At 35.0% G+C, this 24,778-nt stretch overlaps 1 protein-coding gene across 21 annotated transcripts in view; it reads left to right on the top strand.

Annotated features, from left to right (window-relative positions):
- Nucleotides 1–8,252, top strand: part of LOC141405841 (guanine nucleotide exchange factor DBS) — a 457,151-nt gene extending 448,899 nt beyond the window's left edge. For all 21 annotated transcript variants that reach the window (XM_073990593.1, XM_073990590.1, XM_073990601.1 and 18 more), the window contains one exon: nucleotides 7,219–8,252. In XM_073990593.1, the coding sequence (XP_073846694.1) occupies nucleotides 7,219–7,334 (116 nt within the window). In that variant the 3' untranslated portion in view covers nucleotides 7,335–8,252. The remainder of the gene's footprint in view (nucleotides 1–7,218) is intronic.
- Nucleotides 8,253–24,778: the final 16,526 nt, after the last annotated feature.

Below are 24,778 nucleotides of genomic sequence, written 5' to 3'. Positions count from 1 at the left end.
AGGAGAAGAGTTTTAAAGACCTTTTTAATATACCTGACCTTCTGACGATCCTCTATAACTAGAACATGAGACAGGAGATCTTTTAAAAGCCCGCAATATGTTCATATAAATAAATGAAGAAAAAACAAAAGCAAGACCTTCTAAAAGGGCATTTATCTGTAGGAGACTTGTTAAGGGCGGCTTCTTCTATCTATTGATAAGTTACCTTCTAAAGGTGTTCTTCCATGAAGCTTCTTCATCAATGCATTAAAGTGTTTTAACTAATGTAATGTAATTGTTTCATTATGGTTATGAAACGGTTACATTAATACTATGAAACAATTTCCTTACATTATTAAAAGTATTTCATTGCATTAATGAATGCGTTTCATAGCATAAATGAACCATTTCATTATATTAATGCAACATTTTATACCATCAATGTTTAGGTACGCTATAGAAAGGAAACCATACCTAATGGTTTCCTATAGATCAGAATCCGTCTAATGTTTTATATAAATAGAAGGCCCCATGTAGATGGAATATCTTTCAGACATTTCCTACTGATAGTAGATCTTATATCGACCAAGTAAAAAAGTATCAGTCGGCTTTGCCGACAGACATATACCCTCGGCCTATGTGAATTAAAACATTTATCTACAGACAGATCGAATGTATTTAGGGTCTTTTCAGAATTTTGTGGCCATTTTCGGACATTTGAACTTGCCGAAAAAAATGTGGATTAGGATTAAAGTTCGAAAGTGTTGCCGAGGAGGTTCTTGAAGGAATGGACCGACATAGTCCATTATGAAAGTGGATCTTTTTTTGGAAGTCATATCTTTCCGATATATAGTGTCATTTCAGTCATTTCAGTGGGTCATCGTATAACTTTTGGACCAGTATGCCAGGAAGCATGGACTTGTCCACGGAAAACATAATATCGCTGTAAACAGGACCACACCGAACAGCATTGGTATACATTGCCAAAGAATCTTCGAACAGACCCTAAACTGCACTTAGACACAAATGTTGAACTTTTGTGGGGGAGGTACCTTAAGGAGAGGACCGATATGGACCATTTTAGAAATTAAACTTAATTTGGACAAAATGTTAGGAGATCGAAAGTTTGGACCAAACCATTTTAGTGACATTTTTTTTAATATGGTGGAGAAGTATTGGATGTTGTGGACCGGTATTGTCCACCTTCGAACTGAAACTAAGTTTGAACAAAATATGACGAAGGCTAAATTTTGGACCAAATCGGTTGATCAGTACGAGAGTTATCGTGCTCTCCAGTCACATATGGTGCCTTGGAGGTTTTTTTACACATTTCGTGCTGTTTTCTCAAGAAGTATGGACTTGCCCCTGAAAAAAAAACGTTTACCGTCGTAATGGGGACAGCGAATACAAGTGGTTGCAGAAAGAATCAATGCGATTCGAGAGCAGGTATAAAGCTTCATCTTTCCGAAATTTTGTTCGAAAGTACCCGCAGGAGTGGACCGATATAGTCCATATTCGAACCTGATCTATATCTGGTATATATATTAGGATGTGAAAAAAGTTATCGTGCGCATTATTTTTCTGAACATTTTTAAACTTTTGTGGGTGGGGGTACCTGAAGGAGTAGACCGATATGGTTTATCTTCGAACTTAAACTATGTTTGGTCAAAATATTACGAAGGCCAAATTTTGGACAGATCCGTTCGACACATCTTTCAGGCTATTTTCTCAGGATGTATGGACTTGCCCCTGATGAAACTTGTATCGTCGTATGGCGGTCAGTGAATACAAGTAGTTACAACAAAAATCAAAGGAATTCTAGAGCAGGCCCAAAACTGAACTTTTGCGAAATATTGTGTGGAAGGTACCCGAAGGAGTGGACGATTAAGTCCCCATTGGAACCTCATCTACATCGTAGAAATTTCACAATGGGCAATGTATGGACCAAAACGGTTACTCCCTTCGAAAATTATTGTGCGCACCATTTTTGCCAAAAATATTGAACTTTTGTGGAAGAGGTACCCGAAGGAGTGGACCGATTGAGTCCATATTGGACCTCATCTAAGTCTGGTAGACATTTCACGATGTGCAAAGTATGGATCAAATCGGTTACTCCCTTCAAGAGTTATCGTACGTACAGAATTTCCGAACCTTTTCGAACTTTTTTGGGGGAGGTACCGGAAGAAGTGGACCGATATAACCCATCTTCGAACTTAAACTAAGAATGCCAAATTTTGGACCGAATCGGCAAATCCGTTCGAGAGTTATCTTGCGCTACAACCACTATACATGGTGCCATAGGGGGTTTTTTTTGCATCTTTCAGGCTATTATCTCAGGAAGTATGGACTTGCCTCTGATGAAACTTGTATCGTCGTATGGCGGGCTTTGAATACAAGTAGTTACAACAAAAATCAAAGCGATTCGAGTGCAGGTCCTGAACTGAACTTTTGCGAAATATTGTGTGGTAGGTACCCGAAGGAGTGGACCGATTAAGTCCCCATTGGAACCTCAGCTACATCATACAAATTTCACGATGTGCAATGTATGGACCAAAACGGTTACTCCCTTCGAAAGTTATTGTGCGCACCATTTTTGCCAAAAATATTGAACTTTTGTGGAAGAGGTACCGGAAGGAGTGGACCGATAAGCACCATCTTCGAACTTTATCAACGATTCAAAGAAATATTACGACGCATTAACGCATTATCCGGTTAGAAAGTTATCGTGAGCATCAGGCGCTACACAAGGTGGCGCTAGAAGTATATTACAGCTTTGAAGCTATTTTCTCTAGACTTGTCCCTGAAAAAACTAGTTCTGTCAGAAAGAGACTCGGAAAATAAGCTTTTGCGAAAAAAGACAAACCGATTCAAGAGCAGGTTCTGAAGTACACTTTTCCGACATTTTGTGTGCGAGATACCCAAAGGAGTGGACCGATATGCTACATATTCGAACATGATCAATGCTTGATAGAAATTTTGTGGCGTCCAAAACATGGACCAAATCGGTTACTACCTTCGAGAGTTATCGTGCGCACCTTTTTTTTTTTTTTTGTGGAAAATATTAAGCTTTTGTGGAGGGGGTAAACAAAGGAGTGGACTGATATGACCCATCTTCGAACTAGATCCTAGTTTGGACAAAGTATTACGAGGATCATATTTTGGACTTTGGAATCGTTTGATCCATTCGCGAGTTATCGAGCGGACATGATTAAATCGACTTCAAATTGTCTGAAACGGATTTCGGGATCAAAAACCATTATTTCGATGAGGCACATTTTGGTCGGGGTAAAATTGTATATACCCCCTTTAATCTAAGGGCTAAAGGTAAAAACAGAATAAATCGTCGCTTGCTTTGCTTGCTTCCCAAATGTCAAGTTATAAAGGAATGCCAGAGCCTCTTTGCAATTCCACCATATAAATTGACATTTGAAAGCAAGCAAAGCAAGCCACGAGTTGATTCTGTCACGGCCTTAACCCACTTAAGGTAGAAACACAATGACTTTTATTGCTTGCTTCACGCTCAATTTTAAGTAAATGAATAAAGACCAGTAGTACCTGGTTTGCGATTTTGGATTTCTTTATTCCTTTACACAAATTCAGGCTTGGATAAGCATGAATTTCTCATTGTATTCTCACCTTTAGCGCCGAGAATTTTTTTGCGGGAAAACTCAAAATTTTTTATGAGAATTATATTTCTAAGACTTTTTAAAAGTGCCAAAAACTTTGAAGGGTAATATAGGTGTATCCCTATATGTCAATCCCTGGGTTTTGATTGAGAAAATACTCTTACTATATTCCTAACAAATCCCTGACTGTATATAATAGTACGGTTACACTAGAGTTTTTTTGCCGGGTTAACCCACGTCGAGAGGATTTATTTGACGTTTGCGCTATGGAATTGACATTTGAAATCCAAACCCACTGGGTTAATCCGGGTAAGTGTAACCGGGGTAAAATTCTAACATTTTTGATTAAATTTTTATCGCATATTTAAATTTTTCATCAAAAGTCGAAAATTACAAAAAAGTCGATTTTTTTTAATAGCTTGGGTTTTAGGCCAATTGCATGGAAATGCATAGGTCAAATGAAGCTTTATAAGCGTGAAATTACAGATAACAGACAATACTATAACAAAATGCAAAAAACCCAAAAAAAATATTCGAAAAACCAGAGTTTCACGCCAATTTTTGTGACGTTTAAACGACCAGTGCCTTTATCTGGGTTAAACGTCTTATAGGGATTAGGGATAAGTAAGTCGATTTTCGATTAATCAATTAATCGACTTTTTTCAGTCAAAATCCTAAAAATCGCAGTCGACTTATCTTGTGATCGATTTTCAAGTTTGCACATAGATTGTTGACTTGGCGGTTTTACAGTTTCAAAAGAAAACTCGAAAATCGACGATTGGTCGATTATAATCGATTTCCTGCTGTTATAAAGAAGTCGAAAGTCGAGTTTTTAAACAATTGAAATAATCGCAAAACCGAAAAATCGCATTTTTAATTTTAGACCAAAATCGAAAAGTCGATAAATCGATTAGTGTTTTCCATTACCTATCCCTAATAAAGATATCGGATATTCTGTATATTTTCTATAGGAGGGAGACCTCCTATAGGTCTTCTGTAGATAGGAGACTTTGTCAATTACGATAACATTATTAATAAATATAGAAGGGCCTTTAAAGGAGACCTTTATCAGATCTTCTGTGGTTGGCCTCTAAAGATCTTCAATAGGTAGGAAACCTTCTAAATGGCTTCTCTAGGTAGGAGACCTTTTGAAGGTCTTCTATTGGTAGGAAATATTCTAAAGGACGTCTATAAAGACGCGACCTTCTAAAGGTCTTCTATAGATTGGAAACCTACTAAAAGTCTTCGGTAGGTCGGAGTCCTTCTGGAGATCTTCCATATATATGAGATCTTTTGAAGGTTTTCTTTAGATGGATGTTTAGATAGGGAGTTTCCTAAAAGGCCTCTATATACCATCTCCATTTTCAATAGGCATGGCATTTATTAAAGGCCGTCATTAGGTAAGATATATACTAGGAGTCTTCTGTACATCGGAGACTGTAGTGTACAGAGACCTACAAAAACTTTCTCTAGATCGGAGACTACTACCTTCTGGAGGTCTGTGTAAGTAAGAGATTTTCTAAAGGTCTTCTTTAGATAGGAGATATCCCAAATCGTCTCTATAAATACCTTCTAACATCTTCAATAGATATGATATCTACTAAAGGTGTTCTATAGCTAGGAGGTCTTATGTAGATCAGGTTGCCTATTCTGTAACTTTTTAACAACTTTACTCATTTTTTATTTTACAACAATTTCATTTGTTTGTTTTGTAGTTGTTACAAAAACAACAGAAATTTTAACAACTTTTCAATCGATAAAAGACCTATAAATGGAATACCATCTAAATGTCCTACTGAAGAACTTCTTTAGATCAGAGACATTCTCAATGACTTCTCTAAAGTGCATACTTACTATGTATAGGTAGAAGACATTTACAAGATCTTCTACTCATATGTAGACAGCGGAATCCTATGCAAATGCATATATGGTTAGGATAGCCGTAGAGAAAATCTGATTAGACAGAAACTCGTTTCATCACAAAATAAAACGAATAATGCCCAGAAATTTGTGCATATTTTGCATATTGTGCATATTTTGACATATTTTTACATATTTGCATAAAATAATCATATTCAAAATCATATGCAAAAATATATACAAGGATTTGTGGTCTAAATATCCCACCGAAAAGGCTGAAATTTGGTATTAAGTCTTCGTTAGGGGTATGAAACTATACACCTGAACTTTGTCCGCATAGGTCCACATCTTGATATAGCCCCCATACAACGGTACCTCCCGATTTCCGATATGTTGAAGGTTGTGGCCTCAACATCACACTGAAATGGCAGACATTTTGTATTAAGTCTTCCTTGAAAGTATAAACCTTTCCACCTGAAATTTGTCAGTATAGGTCCATTTTCTTCATATAGCCCCCATAGAACGGTACCTCCCGATTTTCGGTATTTTGAAAGTTGTAGCCTCAATATCCCAACGAAATGACAGAAATTTATTATTTAGTCTTCGTTGGGGGTACCCAACTTTAAACCTTAAATTTGTCGGTATAGGTCCACGTCTTCATATATTCCCCATAGAACGGTACCTCCGGAATTTTGGTATTTTGTAGGTTGCGGCTGTGGTTATACATTTCTCTATTTTATTGACTGGTCTGAAGAGAATTTTAAACAGAAAAAATGGGGCACACAAACATTTTTGTACTTATTATTGAAATATTTGTTGCCTAATTTTGCATATGTCCTATGTTTCGATTGCAATTTAATCAGAAGCCAAAAATATGCCCAGTCCCAAAATTTTACATTAATCGGACCAAAAATAGGGTGTGCATAAAATTCCGCTGTCTACTCATAGGGTACCTTCAATAATTCTTCTATAGATATAATTTTTTCTTAATGTCTTCTAATGGTCATACTTACTAAAGGTCTTCTGTAGGAAACCTACTAAATATTTTTTGTGGATCGAAAATCTACTAAAGGTCTTCTATAGGTATGGGACATTCTAAATATTCTTTCAATATAAAAATATATTTTATTGATAAGAATACTTCTTAAGGCCATTTATAGTTAGGATAACTTTGGCTACGAGACTTTCTAAAAATCATATATAGTTAAGAGACCTTATAAAGGACTTTCATAATTAGGAGACCTCCTGTAAATCTTTTGTGGATAGGAGACTTTAAAAAGTCTTCTAAAGACCGGTTAACAGTCTTTTATAAATAAAGTTAAAGGTCGTTTCTTTGAACGTTGGGATTCTGCCTACCTAGTATTGTCAGTTTGTGTTATGGTCCACAGGGGGCCACCGTTGAAAATGCGATGCTGTCTGGCCTGTGAATCGAACGCGGCCATAAAGGTCACCCCAGAATACATCATCTAAAATTAACGCTCTATATTTTCTTAGAAGCGTGTAAATCATTTAATAAAATTTTAATTAATTTTGTACCTGCAGACAATAGTATCGATAGTTAGAAATTAAAATGACGAAACTATCTACCTTTCCATATATCAATAGTATTTCAGCTCTATTTTGGTATCAACTCTTTGAAACACATATTTTGTTATGTAGGCGCCAATACTTTATCTTTGTAATTTCAAATTTTGTTTTATTTTGCAAAATTAATTTCTAATATTTTTTTCTATTTTCCTTTCTCTTCACTTAGATACCAATGCTGAAGGTTGGACCCCAGCCGCGTACCTGGAATCAATCAATCGAAAATCTTCTCGATCATCTAGCCGGAACCAAGAACGTTTAAATTTACAAAAAATGCAGGAATAAGGAAATGAAAACAAATACCAAACAATACAACAACAACAAAAAACCAACAAACACATTTTGGTTAACAACAAATATCTTAAAAGGCGAATTGAAATTTTCTTCATATATTTTTCTTTTCAAAACCAACAAACAATTTATCTAATATTTAATCTATAACCAAAAAAATATCTATACTATGATGCACACGCGGGCGCTTTAATCAAACAATTATGTGTATTGGAAACAAATGATATTGAAATGATAAACCTTAAAAAAAGCACAACACACTTAACTTTTGGGCCTTGTCTTAGATGTCTAACTTATCTACATACATATATCTATCTACAAAAATACATACATACATTTTCGTATAATACATAGGCAAAAAAACGAAATAAAAACCAAAATTAAAATTATATGAAACAAAATATCAAACGAACCATTCTCTTAAAGAAGCTTAAAGTTTTCTCTATATCTCTCTTCCCCCCACTCCTCCTACGCTCTACAAACGAACTTAAAATGCAAATGTTGTAATAAAGTAACGTTTTTTTTTTCTAAATGCTTTTCCATAATCTATACTATAAATAATGAAATAAATTAGAAAACCAATATCTTCTATTAAGTCCTTAAGAAAATGCTATGGCTAAGGAAATCGTTAATCAAACAAAGTATGTATGTATCATGTTTTCGTATATAATAACAAGAAATATTTCAAAATGAAGTTTTTTAAATTATTTTTAAAACAAATTATGGCATTAATTTCTTACGTATAAGTTCTAGTCTTTGTAAGTTATTCTCAAATATTGTTTATTTATTATTATTATCTTTTTTATTATTTTTTTTTTTTGTTCTTACTGAAAATAGAGATGTTGTATTTTTTTATAAACCAAATCTAAGATTTAATAATAATAAAAACAAAAACAATTGAAATAAGTAAAATATTGTCTAATGGTTAGAAGAAGAATTGCTTGCTGGTTTAAAGCATACTAGGTAAAACCTCCGTTGTAATTTGGTAGAATGAATGTTTGGCCAAAAAAGCTCAATTTTTATAAATTTTTTCCAAGAAACCTTTTTTGTTAAATTATCTGTTCATCTGAAAGAGCACATCATGAACCACTTTCTAACGAGGGTATGTACAGTCGAACTTCTTTATAACTTGGCAGTTGGGGACCGACGAATTACTACGTTATACTACGGAAACCAGGGGGAATGTCAAATCAGTCATTTTAAAGCAATGCACATAGGTTTCAATCAGGAAATTTTTGGCCAAAACCCTATTTTTCAAGTTTCGAAATTTTATATTTTTTTTTTTTGCACAGAATAATAAAGAACACATCAATTCATCTGAAAATAATTAGTTTTTGTAAATAACGTTAGTATTCGTTGATTGGCGCAGTACCAAAGTTGACACTTCTTTATGTAAAAATAAAACAGACTTTGTGCTGTAAAATATAAAATTTTTGTTGTATTGCGTCGCTGCATAAATATACAGAAGTGAGATCAAATTCATTATGAAACGGAAAGCTGTTAATGAGTACTTTCATATTATTTACAAAAAGAACGATAAAATTTGTAAAATTAGCGTAATAAAATCAATGTTTTTATATATATTAAACATTATTTTTCACAAATATTTTTTAAATATACTTAAACTTTTAAAAAAAAATGTCCAAATATGTCCACCTCCAAATCGAATTTGAAAGATAGCAGGGGGTCTGTACTAATAAATTCAGAAGTCAAATCGTGCTCAAGTTTGCCACAGTTAAAATAAAGTGGATTTTTCTATTTTAAGATGGGAGAATTTTTTGTAAATACCTGTTGTGACTGTACGTAGTATCTAATTGAAATATAACGGTAATACCCACATCTATCAACCGAATTTCCTTAAAATTCATATTTAAGGGTTTCAGAGTGTAGAAAACAAGTATGTATATTTTTTTGAAAATAAGTCCATTTTTTGACATAGCCCACCGTCCAATTTTAAATATTTTGTGGATTTTAGCGACACTTTATGACCGATTCCGCTGAAATTTGGTATTTTGACCTCTTGGAAGATATGAATCCTTCGTACCAAAAATTATTAACATAGGTCAATGTTTTGGTTTAGACCCCACACAACGGGACCACCCTGTTCAACAAATTTTGACAGTTTTTGGTCATTTTGGTCGATAAAACGTAAGAATTGCTGTTTGTACACATTTATTATAAATAATAATTCATTTCAATACAAAATGGACGTTGAAATAGTTTTGGCCACAAAATTTGGATTTGGGACCATTGTGCAATGGAATGAAACTATGCATAGTATTTTGAAATTGCGTATAATTTGCAAACAAGAGAGATTATTTTGTGTAAGAATTTTCACTTGTGCGTTAAAAACAATGAACGGAAACAAACAAAACGATTCCCGTACCAATCACACAAAGCCACAAACTTTTCAGCTTCTCTGAATCGTTTCATTCTCACAACCAAAACAAAAACACAAACTTTTCAATGTAAAAAGATGGAAACCGTACGATTGCGGAAATGTAACTTCGGTTATGCTTTGCCGAGTTGTTTCATTCACCACCGAAACAAGAAGTATTTTTGGAAAACGTTTGCCGTGCGTATTGTCAATGACACACTCAGACACACACATGTGATTGCTTAACAACCCTATAAGATAGCATCAGCATACCACAGTGAATTGTATCAACCACCAATCAGCATACCACAGTGAATTTTATCAACCACCAAACGTTTTTGATTTATTCACATGTGTTTAGTACTATTCCGTTTTCTATCTGCTCTTGTGGAGTTGAGTACTTTTCGCTTTTCGTTTTGTTCGCACTCACGAATATAAACAAAACAAAACTAAACAGCGGACTCGGCCAACGAGGGTTATGTTTCGTTTTGTATTGTTCCTAAGGAAAATACGAAACGAAACGATTGGAAATGTTATTTAAAGTATTTTTACGTACTCTGGTTAAAAACGGCTGACTTCCGTATTGTCACTTGACTGCAAATGTGTGAAGTATTACCTAGTACCAAGTTCTACCTAATTCAAATGTGATTCTGAACAAGTCTGTCTGGTTACTTTTCCAGCAAGAACTTTCTCAGAGACTAAGGGGTTTTTATTCTCTTTTGCAAGAAAATTGTAAAAAGTAGATAGACAGCTTCCCAGCAAAAGCCAGCAAGCAATCAGCTGACTTGCCAAAACAGAACAATTTGTCCGCCAATGAAGGAACCAAAGGAAGAAAACATGTTGTATTTTATTAAAAAGAAAAAACAAGATAATGACCCAAAAATGGATTTTTCAATTTTTGCTACTTTGTTCTACAAAAAAATAATACAATTAGACTTGCTATTTCCGCAATAAAATTGTTTTTTTTTTATTTTCACAAACATAAATCAACGAAAAATTAAAACAAGTAAGAAAAGTCTATAGGCGGACGGAGCCGACCATGCGATACCCTATACCACTATCCCTGGACAATCGCTCTCCACGGAACTTCTTTTCAATGATTGTGAAAATTTAATTATCAAATATCAGAGATGTAATGTATAATACTTTTGACCAAAACCAAAAAGTTATCTAGCATGACAAAGACATTTTTGTAGCAGGAAAGGAAAATTTAGTTCACACAAACTAAAATGTAATGAAACCCACTTATGTAGTACTACTACTTCTGTTGTTTAACCACTACGTTATTGAAATTTGTACCAATTTCACACAAAAGTTTAAGTCCATTTAACCCGCTAAATATTATCTAATCTTCACGTTGGTTTGTACGCTTCTTCTTCATCATAAACTCAAACTTTGTTTAAAATTGGTTAAAATTTTGTTTTTGGCCCATTTCATCCCCTGAACATTTCACGATCATCACCAAAAACTAATAATTTCTAATTAAAGATATCCCGAATCCAACCTCCTTAAAAAATTCGTTACAATCGGTCCATAATTGCGGCCTTAAGCTTTTTTCCAATTTTTAATGGACGGACACACATCGCTTTATCTCGTCGAGATATGAATTTTGGCATACCAAATAAGGGGTCCAGGACGAATATTTCGTGGTGTTACATAAACTTTTGGAGAGACAATATGTAGCATGGGATAAAAATGTGGTTCTCTACACAGACCCCATTATATATTAGGCAGTAGGCAGGCCCGTTATCTAGCAAACACTTTATTGCAATTTACATCAGAGGAAAGGTCAGTAGTTTTTTTTTTCATATGTAGGCTACTTTGCGAAATATATATGTATGTCCTCAAGGAATTAAAATATCGAACAAAAATAAAATTTTTATATTTTCATACAAAAGTGATTGTCCATTTCACCCGCTAAAGAATATCAGATTATCATTCAAAATTGTAGGCATCTTTTTCGACCTATACTCTTACCCGGTGCAAAATTTCGTGACTATTGATGTATACTTGCGACTTCTGGCGGGTTTATTATTACACCACAAACAAATAACGGAATATATTAGGCTGTAACTCTGTTATCTGATCATGCACACCAACATAATTGGCATCAATTGAAAGGTAAAGCGTTCCACTTTATAGTATATCTCATTTGTCCGGAATGTCACTTCCAGGAATTAAGATATAAGCTGTATATTAAAAATTTTCACAATTTTCACACAAAAGTTTTGGTCCATTTAACCCTCTAAATATTATCCGATCGCCATCTCAAATTTCAAGCTTCTCCTTTGTGATATACTCTTACCTTATTTAAAATTACGCGTTGATCGGACTATTATTGAGACCTACAGAGCCGCTAGAAAATTGGATAAATATTATGTTTTTGTCCATTTCACCCGCTAAATATTTCACGATCATCACCAATAAGAATAGGGATCTATCCTGATCTGAACCCGACCTCCATACAAAATTTCGTGACGATCGGTCCATAATTGCGGCCTGGAGCGTGTTTACAATTTAAAATGGACAGACGGACGGACGGACAGACACACGTCTCAAAATCGCTTTATCTCGTCGAGATATGAAGATTGGTATACCACATTGGGGGTCTTCGATGAATATTTCGCGGTGTTACATGAATTTTTACCAAAACAAACTTATAATACCCTTTTCCACACTGTGGTATAGGGTATAAACAGATAATTGGTTGTTTTCAGGAAGAAGAGTTACAAGTTCTTGCTAGAAGAAATTTGTCCAGCAAGAACTTGCAAACTCTCAGTAAAAGAACTGTCAAAATGTCTCTCTCGAATCGCTCTCTTTTGCTGACTTTTTGTGTTCAGCAACAATTGGTACAAATTTTGGGTAACCAGACAGACCTAACAGTAGCATTAGCTGTACACTTAAACTGCTACACAATATTCACACACACGGCTAAATAAGCAACCGAACGCATATTTATTTTTTTACTTTTTGGCTTATTTCGTATTTTACGCCTAATCTTTTTTTTTCGTTAGGCATAATCGACAACCATGCTACACATTTAGCTGTCGGCTGACCATTCGCCACAGCGAATTAGCAACCGAGGGTGTATTAGTGATTAGGGTTGCCAATAATAATAAAAAAGGTGTAATTTAATGTCAAGATGTCCCCATCATATGGTAGAACCCATGGCACAATTACCCAGGTAGTGGCATCGTAAAATGTTGAATATGTTATGTCAAAACTTTCTTTATGTTGTTGGGGAAATTACAACAAAAATATTTTTTTATAAAGGGATTTGACTTTTCATATTCGATCAGCTGTTGTGATGGAAGAACCTAAAGAATACTAATTATTATTGTTTAAAAATAAAAAAAATATTTTGAACGGCTTCACCAAAAATTCACATGTCCTTTGAACGAAAAAGTGGTATTAATTATATCGTGATTTTTAATGCATTGCTGAAAACCTAGCTAAGCCGTTGAAACTTTGTTGCTTATTCTCTTTTCTGATATGTGTTGATCATGCTTTTTTATTACAGCAACAATAGCTGTGTCTTTTTACGTGATAATTAGTAATAATTATTACAAATGTTTAGAATTTTGATAGTTGTTTAAAGGAAAAGTTGCTGAAAAAAGTGTTTTAGCACAACAAATATCAAATAGCATCAGCATAGCTAGCAATATTTTTTGTGAAATTTGTTGCTACATGTTGCCGTTGTTCATTGTTGCTAAACATATTTCGAAGAAATTTTAGCAGGCAAATCTGCAAATATTCGGTGTTTTTTCAAATATGGCGTCAACATTTTGAACCCTGTTCTTATGTGTCGAGGCCTTAATGCATTTAGTTGCATTTTCGAGCAACAATGTATGAGTGTGCAACTGGAAAATTTTTACGAAGTTTAAACAACAAACAAATGTTGAAACAGGTGAAAATGATGGATGGGAAAAGGTTGGGTTTTCGATTTTTATTCGTTATAGAGAAAAATGCATGATGGTGAAGTTCGTTATAGAGAAGTTCTACTGTATATACGCATTTATACGTACAAAATGTGTATCATCGAATTAATGATTTGGGGTCTAAGCCTGTTTGGACGAAATCCGTTTCAGACAATTCGGAGTTGATTGTCTACCTGGCTGGAGCACACGATAACTCTCGAACGGATCAGCCAATTCTGATCAAAATTGAGCCTTCGTAATATATTGTCCAAACACTCAGGTACCACGCCCTCAAAAGTGCAATCCCATGACAGAGGGTTCTTTTCGTACCGGATTGACCGGAAACCATAGTGTTTCCATGGGCGTAGCCAGGAATAGCTAGTGAGAGGCGACAACTCTTGAAGAAGTTAACCTCGTCCATACTTTGCACATCGTGAAATTTCTATCAGACTTAGATGATGTTCCAATATGGACACAATCGGTCCACTCCTTCGGTTACCTCCAACACAAAATTTCGGAAAAGTTCAGTTTAGGACCTGCTCCCGAATCGTTTTGATTTTTGTTGCAACAACTTGTATTCACTGCCCACCATTCATCAGGGGCATGTTCGTACTTCCTAAAAAATAGCCTGAAAGGGGCAAAAAATCCTTATGACACCGTGCGTAGTGGTTGGAGAGCAAAATAACTCTCGAACGTATATGCCGATTCAATCCAAAATTTGGTCTTCATAATATTTTGCCCAGGGTGCCACCGTGGTGCAATGGTATGCACGCCCGCCTTGCACGCAGAAAGTCGTGGGTTCGATTCCCCGGCCAGTCAACATCAAACATTTTTCGACGGTGGCAAAATACCCCTCAGTAATGTTGGCGACATTTCCTGAGTATTTCAGCCTTGAAAAACTTCTCTACAATTGTTGTCTTAGACACGCCGTTCGGACTCGGCAATAAAACAGTAGGTCCCTTATCATTGAGCTAATATGAATGGGGGTGCACTCATTGATATGAGAGAAGTCTCTCTTGTCCCGTATGGGATGTTTGTGGAACAATTATAATTACAGTTTAGGATCTTTCCGAAGATCCTTTGGAAAATTATACTGATGCTTCTTCTTGTGGTCCTGTTTACAGAGATACAGTCGAAATTGCTTATAACGTCGTCGTTTATAACGTCATATCGCTTATAGCAACGAAATCCAAAAATCCCGAATTTCTGTCCTTTATATTCCACACAAATAAATATCGCTTATAACGTCATCGCTTATAGCGTCATATCGGTTGTAACGTCTGTTTTTTGTGAAATATTTGAATTTTGCTATCGGTTATAACGTCGAATCATACGATGAAGAAAATTTTCTCTCAATAATTTTCTATATGTATGTATATTTTTTTCAAACTCAAATAACAAGAAAATACCAAACTTATGCACAACGTGTTCGAAGATGGCGGTCTCAAGTCATTTAAGCTTGAAATTTTTTGGAATAAAATCATTAAAATCGCATTGCCGGATCGGCAAATATCCACAAGAATAGAAAAGGATCAAAGTACGAAATTAAATGTGTTGGATGCCGTGTTATTGTTAGATGAATCATGGAAAAACGTAACGTCTTCTGTCATTGGTAATTGTTTTCATCATGCGGGGTTGTTAATGGTCCTTTGAACGAATCTTAAGAAATTTGTCTTCATTCTAATTTCTCCCAACACGTAGATGATATTGGTTAATTAGTTGACGACGACATAATGCTCGAAGTTTTAGATGGAGGCAGGTCTAACGAAGAAATTGCGAATACTACAGAGACAGAATTTCAAATACCGTCAGTGTCAAAGGCGTGTCTAGCTGTAGAAATTCTTCAAAAATTTATTTACACAGAAGATGTTACAAACAAAACTGTGTTTTGGAAACCCTTTCAAAATCTGAGTTAACTTTGACCCTGCGTTTACAAAAGACAGTACAGTGGACTTCATGTATTGATTGTCAAAAACCCAAAACTTGCCTCGGTGACGTAGGCGTCCAGACAACTGCAAAAACAGTTGTAAAATTATGAATGAAACCCATAGATTTCTTTTTGTTTTCCGTTCACATATTTTGTTTTTGTACACATTCTTTTGTTTTCAACACATTTACATTATCATCTCACTTCTTTTCACATGTCAAAAATTTGTTAACCCTACTGTCTGTGAAAAACTGATAGACAGCTGGGAGACAGCCGTCAAATGTATGTACATATGTGTTAGTAAATCAGAGTTGTATTTGAAGACAAACTGTCTGGTGTAAATGCCTAGTTATAAAAGAAAGAATATGATTGCGAACGGAAAACACCTAAACTTAGCTTTTCATTGATATATTGAACTTGTTTTTGCTTCGAAACCACTACAAAATTTGAAAATCATACACGAGTTTGGTTGCTTTTCTTTCGTTTTCATTTTCGTTCGACATAGTGAAACAGACTGTAAAACTTATGTCGGAATTCAAAAGCACAAACTAAAATAACTGACTATTAGAAATAGAACCACATCCTATTTTAAGGTTATTTTTATTATTTTGTTTTTATTCATTTATACTTAGGTATATAAAAAAGTAAAAAATTGAATCGATTTTATTTATTTACTTAATAAAACAACGTATTTATACCCAAAAGTCACTATACATAATATAATTTTACCTCTTTAATAAATATCGTTTATAACGACTATCGCTTATAGCGTCCGATCTCGACTGTATTATGTTTTTCGTGGGCTAGTCCATGCCTCCTATTTTTTTTTTTTTTAACCGATGGGCCCGCTATCTATCGAAAAGAAATGACTGCCAATAAGTTCCACTTTCAAAATGGACTATGCCGATACATATTTACTTTCAGCTACATCCTCGAACTGCCGCTCCTCAGCTGCTATAGATGGGGATGTTCTCGGATTATTTTTGGGGGAGATCGTTTTTAGCCAGAATAATGAACTGGTAAAGTTTTTTTCATCGATCGGACCATAATTGGGGCATTTAGAGAATTTTGGTGAAAACGCCCCTTTTGCCCCATACACATTACTGTGGAAACAAACATCGCTAGGTTGGCACGGGTTAACGTTAACCGATCGCCATAAAATTTAAAAATGTAGGAGGTAGGAAATCCAAAAAAAAAAACATTTTTTTGGGTCACTCTATTGTTTATGGCATCTGCGACTGCATTTGTGTAAATGTTCTTCAAACCTCCCCGTGAAGGTCCCTCCTTACATACCGAGCAAGTGCTGCAACGAGAGCATACCATAGTGTTCCTGTACTGGAAGAATCTGTGTCTTCTCATGTAGATAAACCACAGAAGACATGAGAAAGCATCCTTTTCTCAGGTTGATAGGTTTGAATATTTTTCCATCTCGTTGTAAATATTCGGGGACAACATTGACGCCGCATAGCTTACCACAGACCGCCCTATCGTGTTATATGTGGACAACTAGGTTTCTTTATCTTCACCCCATGTGCTGCTGTTTAGGAACTTGAGGGCCTTGTTCCCACATCTCAGCTTGTCGCAGATAGCTTTGTCATGCGATGACAACGTAACATGCATGTAATCCCTAGAATCTTGGGGTCGGAATTATGTTGCCATCGACCATGACATTCAACACAGTGCTCACCTCTGCAGTTCATGTGGTGACCAAAATGACCGTAGTGGTTAGTGGCGAATATTTGCAAAATCCACGCGTAAAAAATATGGGAAGATCAATCAAATAGGTGTTCAGCCAAGCTGGATGCGAGAAAAATTGTGATGAGACAAATTCATTCCTTAAGCTTGCTGTCAAAAGTAGTTTTTTGCGCGGAACTCATCAAACGGGGAGAAACCAATAAAATACCAGCACAACGACACGTCCGAACACTTATAAGTATTTTCCAGCCTTATCTAGCTGGCTAAGACTATGTTTACATTTACGAAATCCACTCGATTTCATCTGTCAATTCCTTTGTGTATACGTCAAATGAAAACTCATCTGAAATCGATTGGATTTCATTTGACGTTTGAGCAATGGAATTGACAGTTGAAATCGAGTGGATTTCGTAAATGTAAACATAGTATAACAGTCAATAAAGTTGTTGCTTGATGTATGTATTCCATGTTCTCCACCAGTGTCAGTGCTGTCGGTTCGCATTGTGGTATAGGTGGTGGGTGGTTAAAGTGGTGTTTTATTTTCTCTCATAGAAATTTCAAAAAATCACTGACTGGGCTTTCGGATATACTTTTAATTTGTCTTTTTAATTTAATTTGTCTACCGAATCCATCTTCCAGTTCTAGAACAGACCACCTCCTTTATATTCATCGAGTTACACATAAAAATACTTTTTTCGTTGAAGAGCATTATAACAATTAAATCTTAGATTTGTTGTATAGTAAACTTTTTTCTTGAGTTCTCAAATTAATTTCAAATATATACATCGTCATATCATTATTACAAACCAAAATCATTTACATTTAAACAATGGTAATAGAAGTACTTAGTAACAAAAGTAAATAGATATACATACATACATATATATTTTTTAATTATCACAAAATTCGGGGCATTATATTTGTAGTAGGATATCGTAACGAAATCTAATTATATACATTAATTTATCATTATTATTATATTACAAATCTAATAAATTGAATTATGAAAATAGGTTTTTATTTGCTTTTGGGTGTATATGGTGTGGCAGGCATTAAGTATCGTTAATGTAATTTTAGAATGAAAATAAATATGTACGTAGTAATCTGTAATTGTGGCTTTTGAATGAGTCTTGCTTTTTTGTTTTTTTTTCGTTACTTTGATTTCATATTTTTATGATATCATTACATAAATATGATTAATGTTATTTTGATTATAGCTTTAAGTTGTCGAAAAAAGCAACTAGTAAATAATATATTTGTATATGTAGTTGAATAATGTACTTATATATTTGTGTATGTATTATTATATAGATTTGTATTATAAAACGCTATTTTGCTTAGTATATTAATATTATAATTACAATTATTATTATTATTATATTCGATTAATAACTTTATACATGAAACATGAATGAAATTAAGTTAATACATATTGAAAACGAAAATATGAATAATAAAAAATTAGTAACAGAATATTATTAAACCATGTTTATGCAGTTTTTTTAAATTAATGGAACTGAATGAATTTTCAAGGTTTGTATAATAAATAAGTTGCGTTCCAGAAATAATTTTTTTTTACTTTTGCACATTTTGGATTCCCTTATACCAAAACACAGCACTTTTATTACTTTTGAACCATTTGCACTTTTATAAAGTACTGGAACAGTCCATTTCTTACAACCAAATAGTAGTATGTCTTTCCAGAAATAAACGAAACGATTCTCATACCTACAAAAGATACAAGCTTTTCTTTTTTTCTGAATCGAAACAAATCTCTGAACTTTCAATATACAAAGCACCTAAACTGGACGACTTCGGCTGTGCTGATTGGTTTCTTGGCGATTCTGAGGCCTACAGTAACATTTTATGAGAATAATTTTGTAGAATACTTAGATCTGATATGGAGACTTTGAAAGATTTTAGAAAAAAATTACCAATAAGACCACTTTGATGAACCGCATGAGGTTTAATTATTTAACAAAAATATTCCCCACATCCTCCTCAGTAAAGTTGCTAAAGACACTATATACCTAAAATGCAAGGATTGCAAGGTATCTTAACTCCATTTTTTCGAAAAGTGAGATAAAGGAGCCTTTTAACGAATTTCGAAAAAATGACCAATAAGACCCCTTTCATGAATCGCATGAGGGTTAATTTTTTAATAAAAATATTCCCAAATTCGCCTCAGTAAAGTTGCCAAAGACACTATATACCTAAAATGCAAGAATTACAAGGTGTCTTAACTCCAATATTTCGAAATGTGATTGTCTAGTGATTCACAACGAATGAAAATTTATTTTAATAATTTTCTGTATAACATGACAACTACAAAAAACTATGTTAACTAGATATTTTTCAAATACAATAAGTACAGTGGTAGTTCATTCTTCTTTTTCAACACCCCCACTAGATTGAACTCCTAATCCCATCAGTTCACAGCAATACTGGTGTTTCAATCTTGATAAAGGCTTCGTAAAAATATCGGCGATCATCTCGTTTGTGTTTAGATATTCAATACACAATTTCTTATCTTCAACCAATTCCCTAATGAAATGGTGTCTTATATCAATGTGTTTGGATCGTGTGTGGTATGTGCTATTATGGCTCAAACTTATTGCACTTTGATTGTCGCATTTGATACTGATGAAAGAAGAATTTCCAAGCTCTTTAAATAGCGATCCCAAGCATAATGCTTCTTGCGCAGATGCAGCCATTGTCATGTATTCGGCTTCGGTAGTAGACAATGCCGTTGTTGATTGTTTCTTCGAGTTCCATGAAATGCAACCGTTTTGAAATTTGAAAATGTATCCAGAGGTAGATTTTCTATCATCAAGGTCAAGTGCCCAGTCAGCATCGGAAAAACATTCTATAAATTTGGTGTCATCTTTCGAAAATTGAAGTTTATAATCCACTGTGACCTTGAGGTATCTCATTACCCGTTTGACAGCTTCCCAGTGTGGTTTTCCATGATCATTGTTGTACCTTGACAGTACCCCCACTGCATATGATATATCGGCGCGACTGACCTGAGCGGCATAGGACAAACTTCCGACAGCTTCTTGATAAGGTACGTCATGGTCCATTTTCGAAGAGTTCATATCTTTCGTTAATTTTTGATTGACATCTAATGGTGTAGAAACAGCATTACGATTTTGCATATTAAATCTTTTCAATACACCTTTGATGTACAATTCTTGGTCCAACCACAATTTTCCATTTTCACGATCTCTTGTGATTCTCATGCCCAGAATGTAACTTGCCTCACCAATATCTTTCATTTTGTAATTTGATTCAGGATTATTCGTATAATATGTGTTATTTCCGTATCGTTCAATTTGAAATCAAAGGTTCGGTTTTAGATTGTATTAGCCCAATTTTCTTTAATGTTCCATCTAGTTTCTTATTCCAAACCCGGCTAGCTTGTTTAAGGCCATATAATGACTTCTTTAGTTTACAAACTTTTCCTTTGCTTTCCTCGAGACATTCTGGAATTTTCATATATATTTCCTCTTCCAATTCACTCTGCAGGAAAGCTGTTACTACATCCATTTGATTTATGTCAAGATTATGCTGAACTGCCAAGCTTAAAAGTATACGTATTGAGGAATACCTCACCACCGGAGAGAAAGTTTCTTCGTAGTCTATCCCATATTTTTGAGAGTATCCCTTTACAACAAGTCTAGCTTACCTTAAAGCACCATTTACTATCTATTGGTGTTTTCCCTTTTGGCAATTCAGTAATTTTCCAAGTTTTATTTTATGATAAGGCTGCTAGTTCGTCATCCATTGCCTTTTTCCACTCTTGCTTTTTGTTTCCTCCCAATGCTTGTTGTACTGTCTTTGGTTCTTCATCTTCACTTGATGCATGACACACATATCCATATCTTGTTGTTGGTCTTGAAATTCTTGTTGATCTCCTTATATTATTCGTCGGTGCGATTCCCGTATCTGATAATCTTGGATCCATGTTTTCCGATACATTGTCAAAACCAAGAAAAGAGGAACAATCCGTTTCGTCTGAATAATATTCCGATTCTGAATTTTCTTGATCACGTTGTCTCTCTTCTATTGCTTGATCATTTGTACCTTGCAATGTATCATCATTTACATCATCATCATTAGAGGCATTAGAAACATTATCATCATTAGGGACATTAGACGCTATTTCCCCCACTGAATCGCATCGGCGGAAATAATAGAATTTTGCATCATCTTTTGGCATATCTTCACAAAATGTATTTTCCAAAAACTTAGCATCTCTTCTTAATTCAACGCTGTTTCTACCGGGATCAAAGAAACGATATGTCTTTTTGGAATTGCTGTAACCAACAAATATAACTTCTTTCCCTTTGCATCCAATTTTTTACGCTTTGGCTTAGGGATGTGAATTACAGCTCTACATCCAAACACTCTGAGATACGTTAAGCAGGGCTTCTTACCTGACCATGATTCTTCCGGAGAAATTTCATTTAACATTTTCGTCGGTGTTAAGTTAATTAAATGAACTGCAGTGTTTGCTGCTTCAGCCCAAAACTTTTTGGGCAAGCACGACTGAATCAAAAGACACCTAGTTTTTTCTATAATGGTCCTGTTCATTCTTTCAGATACGCCATTTTGCTGAGGCGAATATGGTACTGTAGTTTGGTGATAAATATCGTTTCAACAAAAAATGCGTCTCATTCTTTCATTACAGTATTCGGTTCCGTTGTCGCTCCTCAAAGCTTTAATCTTTCGTCCTGTTTGATTTTCGACAAATTTTTTGAATTCGACGAACTTTTCAGCGACTTCAGACATCCGTTTCAGAAAATATATAAAAACTTTTCTCGAGTAATCATCTTTAAAAGTTAATATATATCGAGAACCACTTATGGAATCTGTATCCATTGGGCCACAGAGATCAGTATGAATTAAATCCAATATACCGTTGACTATAGTTCCTGCATCCTTAAATGGGGTTCTTGATGTTTTCCCTTTCAAGCAAGGAATACAATTTTCTTTACTTATCTCACAATTTATTCCAATGACAGCTCCTGATGCCATTTTCTTCAGTGTTTCATTGTTTACATGTCCGATTCGCTTGTGCCACAAATTGCCTTCTTCAATCTTACCTTGAGAAACCATAGCTTTGTTACTTGAAAAATTTATACGAAACATTCCTTCAACCAAATCTCCTGTAACAATAACATCGCCACAATTGTTGATAACTCTGCAGCCTTTTGCATCAAATACAACTTTGAATCCGTTTTCAACAATTTTTGAGACAGACAATAGATTGATATACAAATCCGGAATATGAAGAACATCTTTAAAAGTAACGTTTTCTTCTTTGGAGTTTCCCACCAATGAAACCATGTTGACATTTCCAATTCCATCGACGCGCATTGTAGAATTATTTGCTATGATTACCTCAGAATTTTTTTTCTTCATATCAATCACTGAAAAATTCCTTACTTGAACACATATGGGCTGTGGCGCCGGAATCGAAGTACCAATCATTGTTATTCAGTTTACGTACCGTAAACGCTCCCATCGCAGAATTCCCACCATCTTTCTTTGAGAATAATTTCTTGGATGATTTGTTCGGGCATTTGGCGGCTATATGACCATATTGATTGCAATTATAACACTTTGGTCCTTTAACATATTTGCCAGTTCTCTTTTTGTTGCCAGCTAGAGCCATTTCAGTTGCTTCATTCTTCACATCTTGCAATATTTTCAACTTTATAGCGTCACCTGTTATTTTTTATACTCATCCGGTAATCCAGCTAACAACATTGATCCGATCCACTCTTCATCTACGTTAAGTCCAACAGACCTTAGTTTGTGCGCCGAGTTGATTATCTCATTCACATATTCTTCAACATTTGAACAATCTTTCAATTTTGTTGAGCAGAATTTTTGAATTAATCCAACTCTCCTGACAAGGCCATTGTCCTCATAAATTTTTGCTACTGCAGTCCATATATGTATCTTTTGCACTTGCACATTCTCGTATATGAGGATAAACAGACTTGTCCACCAATAAGACTAATTCTGCCTTGGCTTGAATTTTCTTGTCTTCTTTATCTTCCGTCCCTTCAATGGATTTCCACAGTCCTTTCATTTGGAAATATGCTTCCACTGCAAACTTCCAGTCTTCGAAGTTTTCGCTTCCGCGAAGTTTCTCCAATTGCATATTCGTTGCCATATTCCTTTCTCGCTATTCTTTTCGTATGATCACAAATTATCTTAATTTTCGAGTTTAAAACGCGGAAGGGCCCATAACCTGTTATTTTATTAAATATTTCACAACGAATGAAAATTTATTTTAATAATTTTCTGTATAACATGACAACTACAAAAAACTATGTTAACTAGATATTTTTCAAATGCAATAAGTACAGTGGTAGTATTAGGTAGTTCATTCTTCTTTTTCAACAGGAAGATACCAAGGAACAGTCCTGACCGGCTTTAACAAAGCCCAGGATTTATCTTGGTCCCTCTTTCATCTCAAGTGGACACTGACCTCCCCGTGGTGTCACCCTGGGAACTTTAACACCCGTTAAAGGCAGTGAGCTAACATGTGCCGCGCGTTCACCCATAAGAACGTTAAAAACTTGGGTTTAGGCGTGGGGTTAGTAACCCTCCCCTAGAAAAAAACATACTACTATGAAAAAACGAAAAAAAAAGAACAACAAATCCCTCTAAAGTTGACGAACCCCGCAAACTTTTTAAGGGCCATGGTCTGCGGATCTGCACCTGGAATGTTCGCAATCTCTATGGAGAAGGTGCAGTTTACGCATTGGCAGACGTACTTGAAAAGTACAAGCCCGACACTACTGCCATACGAGAAATACGATGGAACTGGAAAGCCGTCACAACAACACCTAAAGGTGACGCACTGTATTATAGCTGCCATGACATAAAGCATGAGTTTGGTTGCGGATTTGTAGTTGGTCGGAGGTTAAAACATCTGGTATCCAGCTCCACCCCAGTTAATGAAAGACTTGCTGCAATTCGAATAAAAGCTAAATTCTTCAACATCATCTTTATTTGCGCTCATGCTCCCACTGAATAAAAGGACGAACAGACCAAAAATATATTTTACGAGCGCTTAGAAGAAACTTATGACCGTTGCCCTGCCCATGACATTAAAATTGTACTAGGCGATTTTAATGCCAAAATTGGAAAAGAGAATATCTTCGGGATTTTCAGTCTCCACAGTGAAACATCTGACAATGGTATGAGGCTGATAGACTTTGCAGCTGCAAAAACATGGTAGTTAGTAGTAGCAGATTTATGGGCCGATTCCGTACAGCGAGGCGAGTCATGTCGCGTCGTCTATCGTCTCTGTGACAAAATTTAAAAAATGCACTACGTACAGCGATAGAAAATAATCGTCGATAACAAGTTATTTTTATTTTTTTTTTTATTCGTTAGTAAAAATGTACGGCGACAGCTAATTTGTTGTCGCCGGAAAATGAACATTTCGGCGACAAAATTTGACGACATCAGGCGATATTGCCATACGGAATCGAAAAAT

Source organism: Musca autumnalis, unplaced genomic scaffold (genome assembly GCF_047663935.1).
Source record: "Musca autumnalis isolate F117 unplaced genomic scaffold, ASM4766393v1 scaffold_5, whole genome shotgun sequence".
Taxonomy (NCBI): Eukaryota; Metazoa; Arthropoda; class Insecta; order Diptera; family Muscidae; genus Musca; species Musca autumnalis.
Note: the sequence above shows the minus strand (reverse complement) of the source record. Positions and strands in the feature narration are given on the sequence as shown.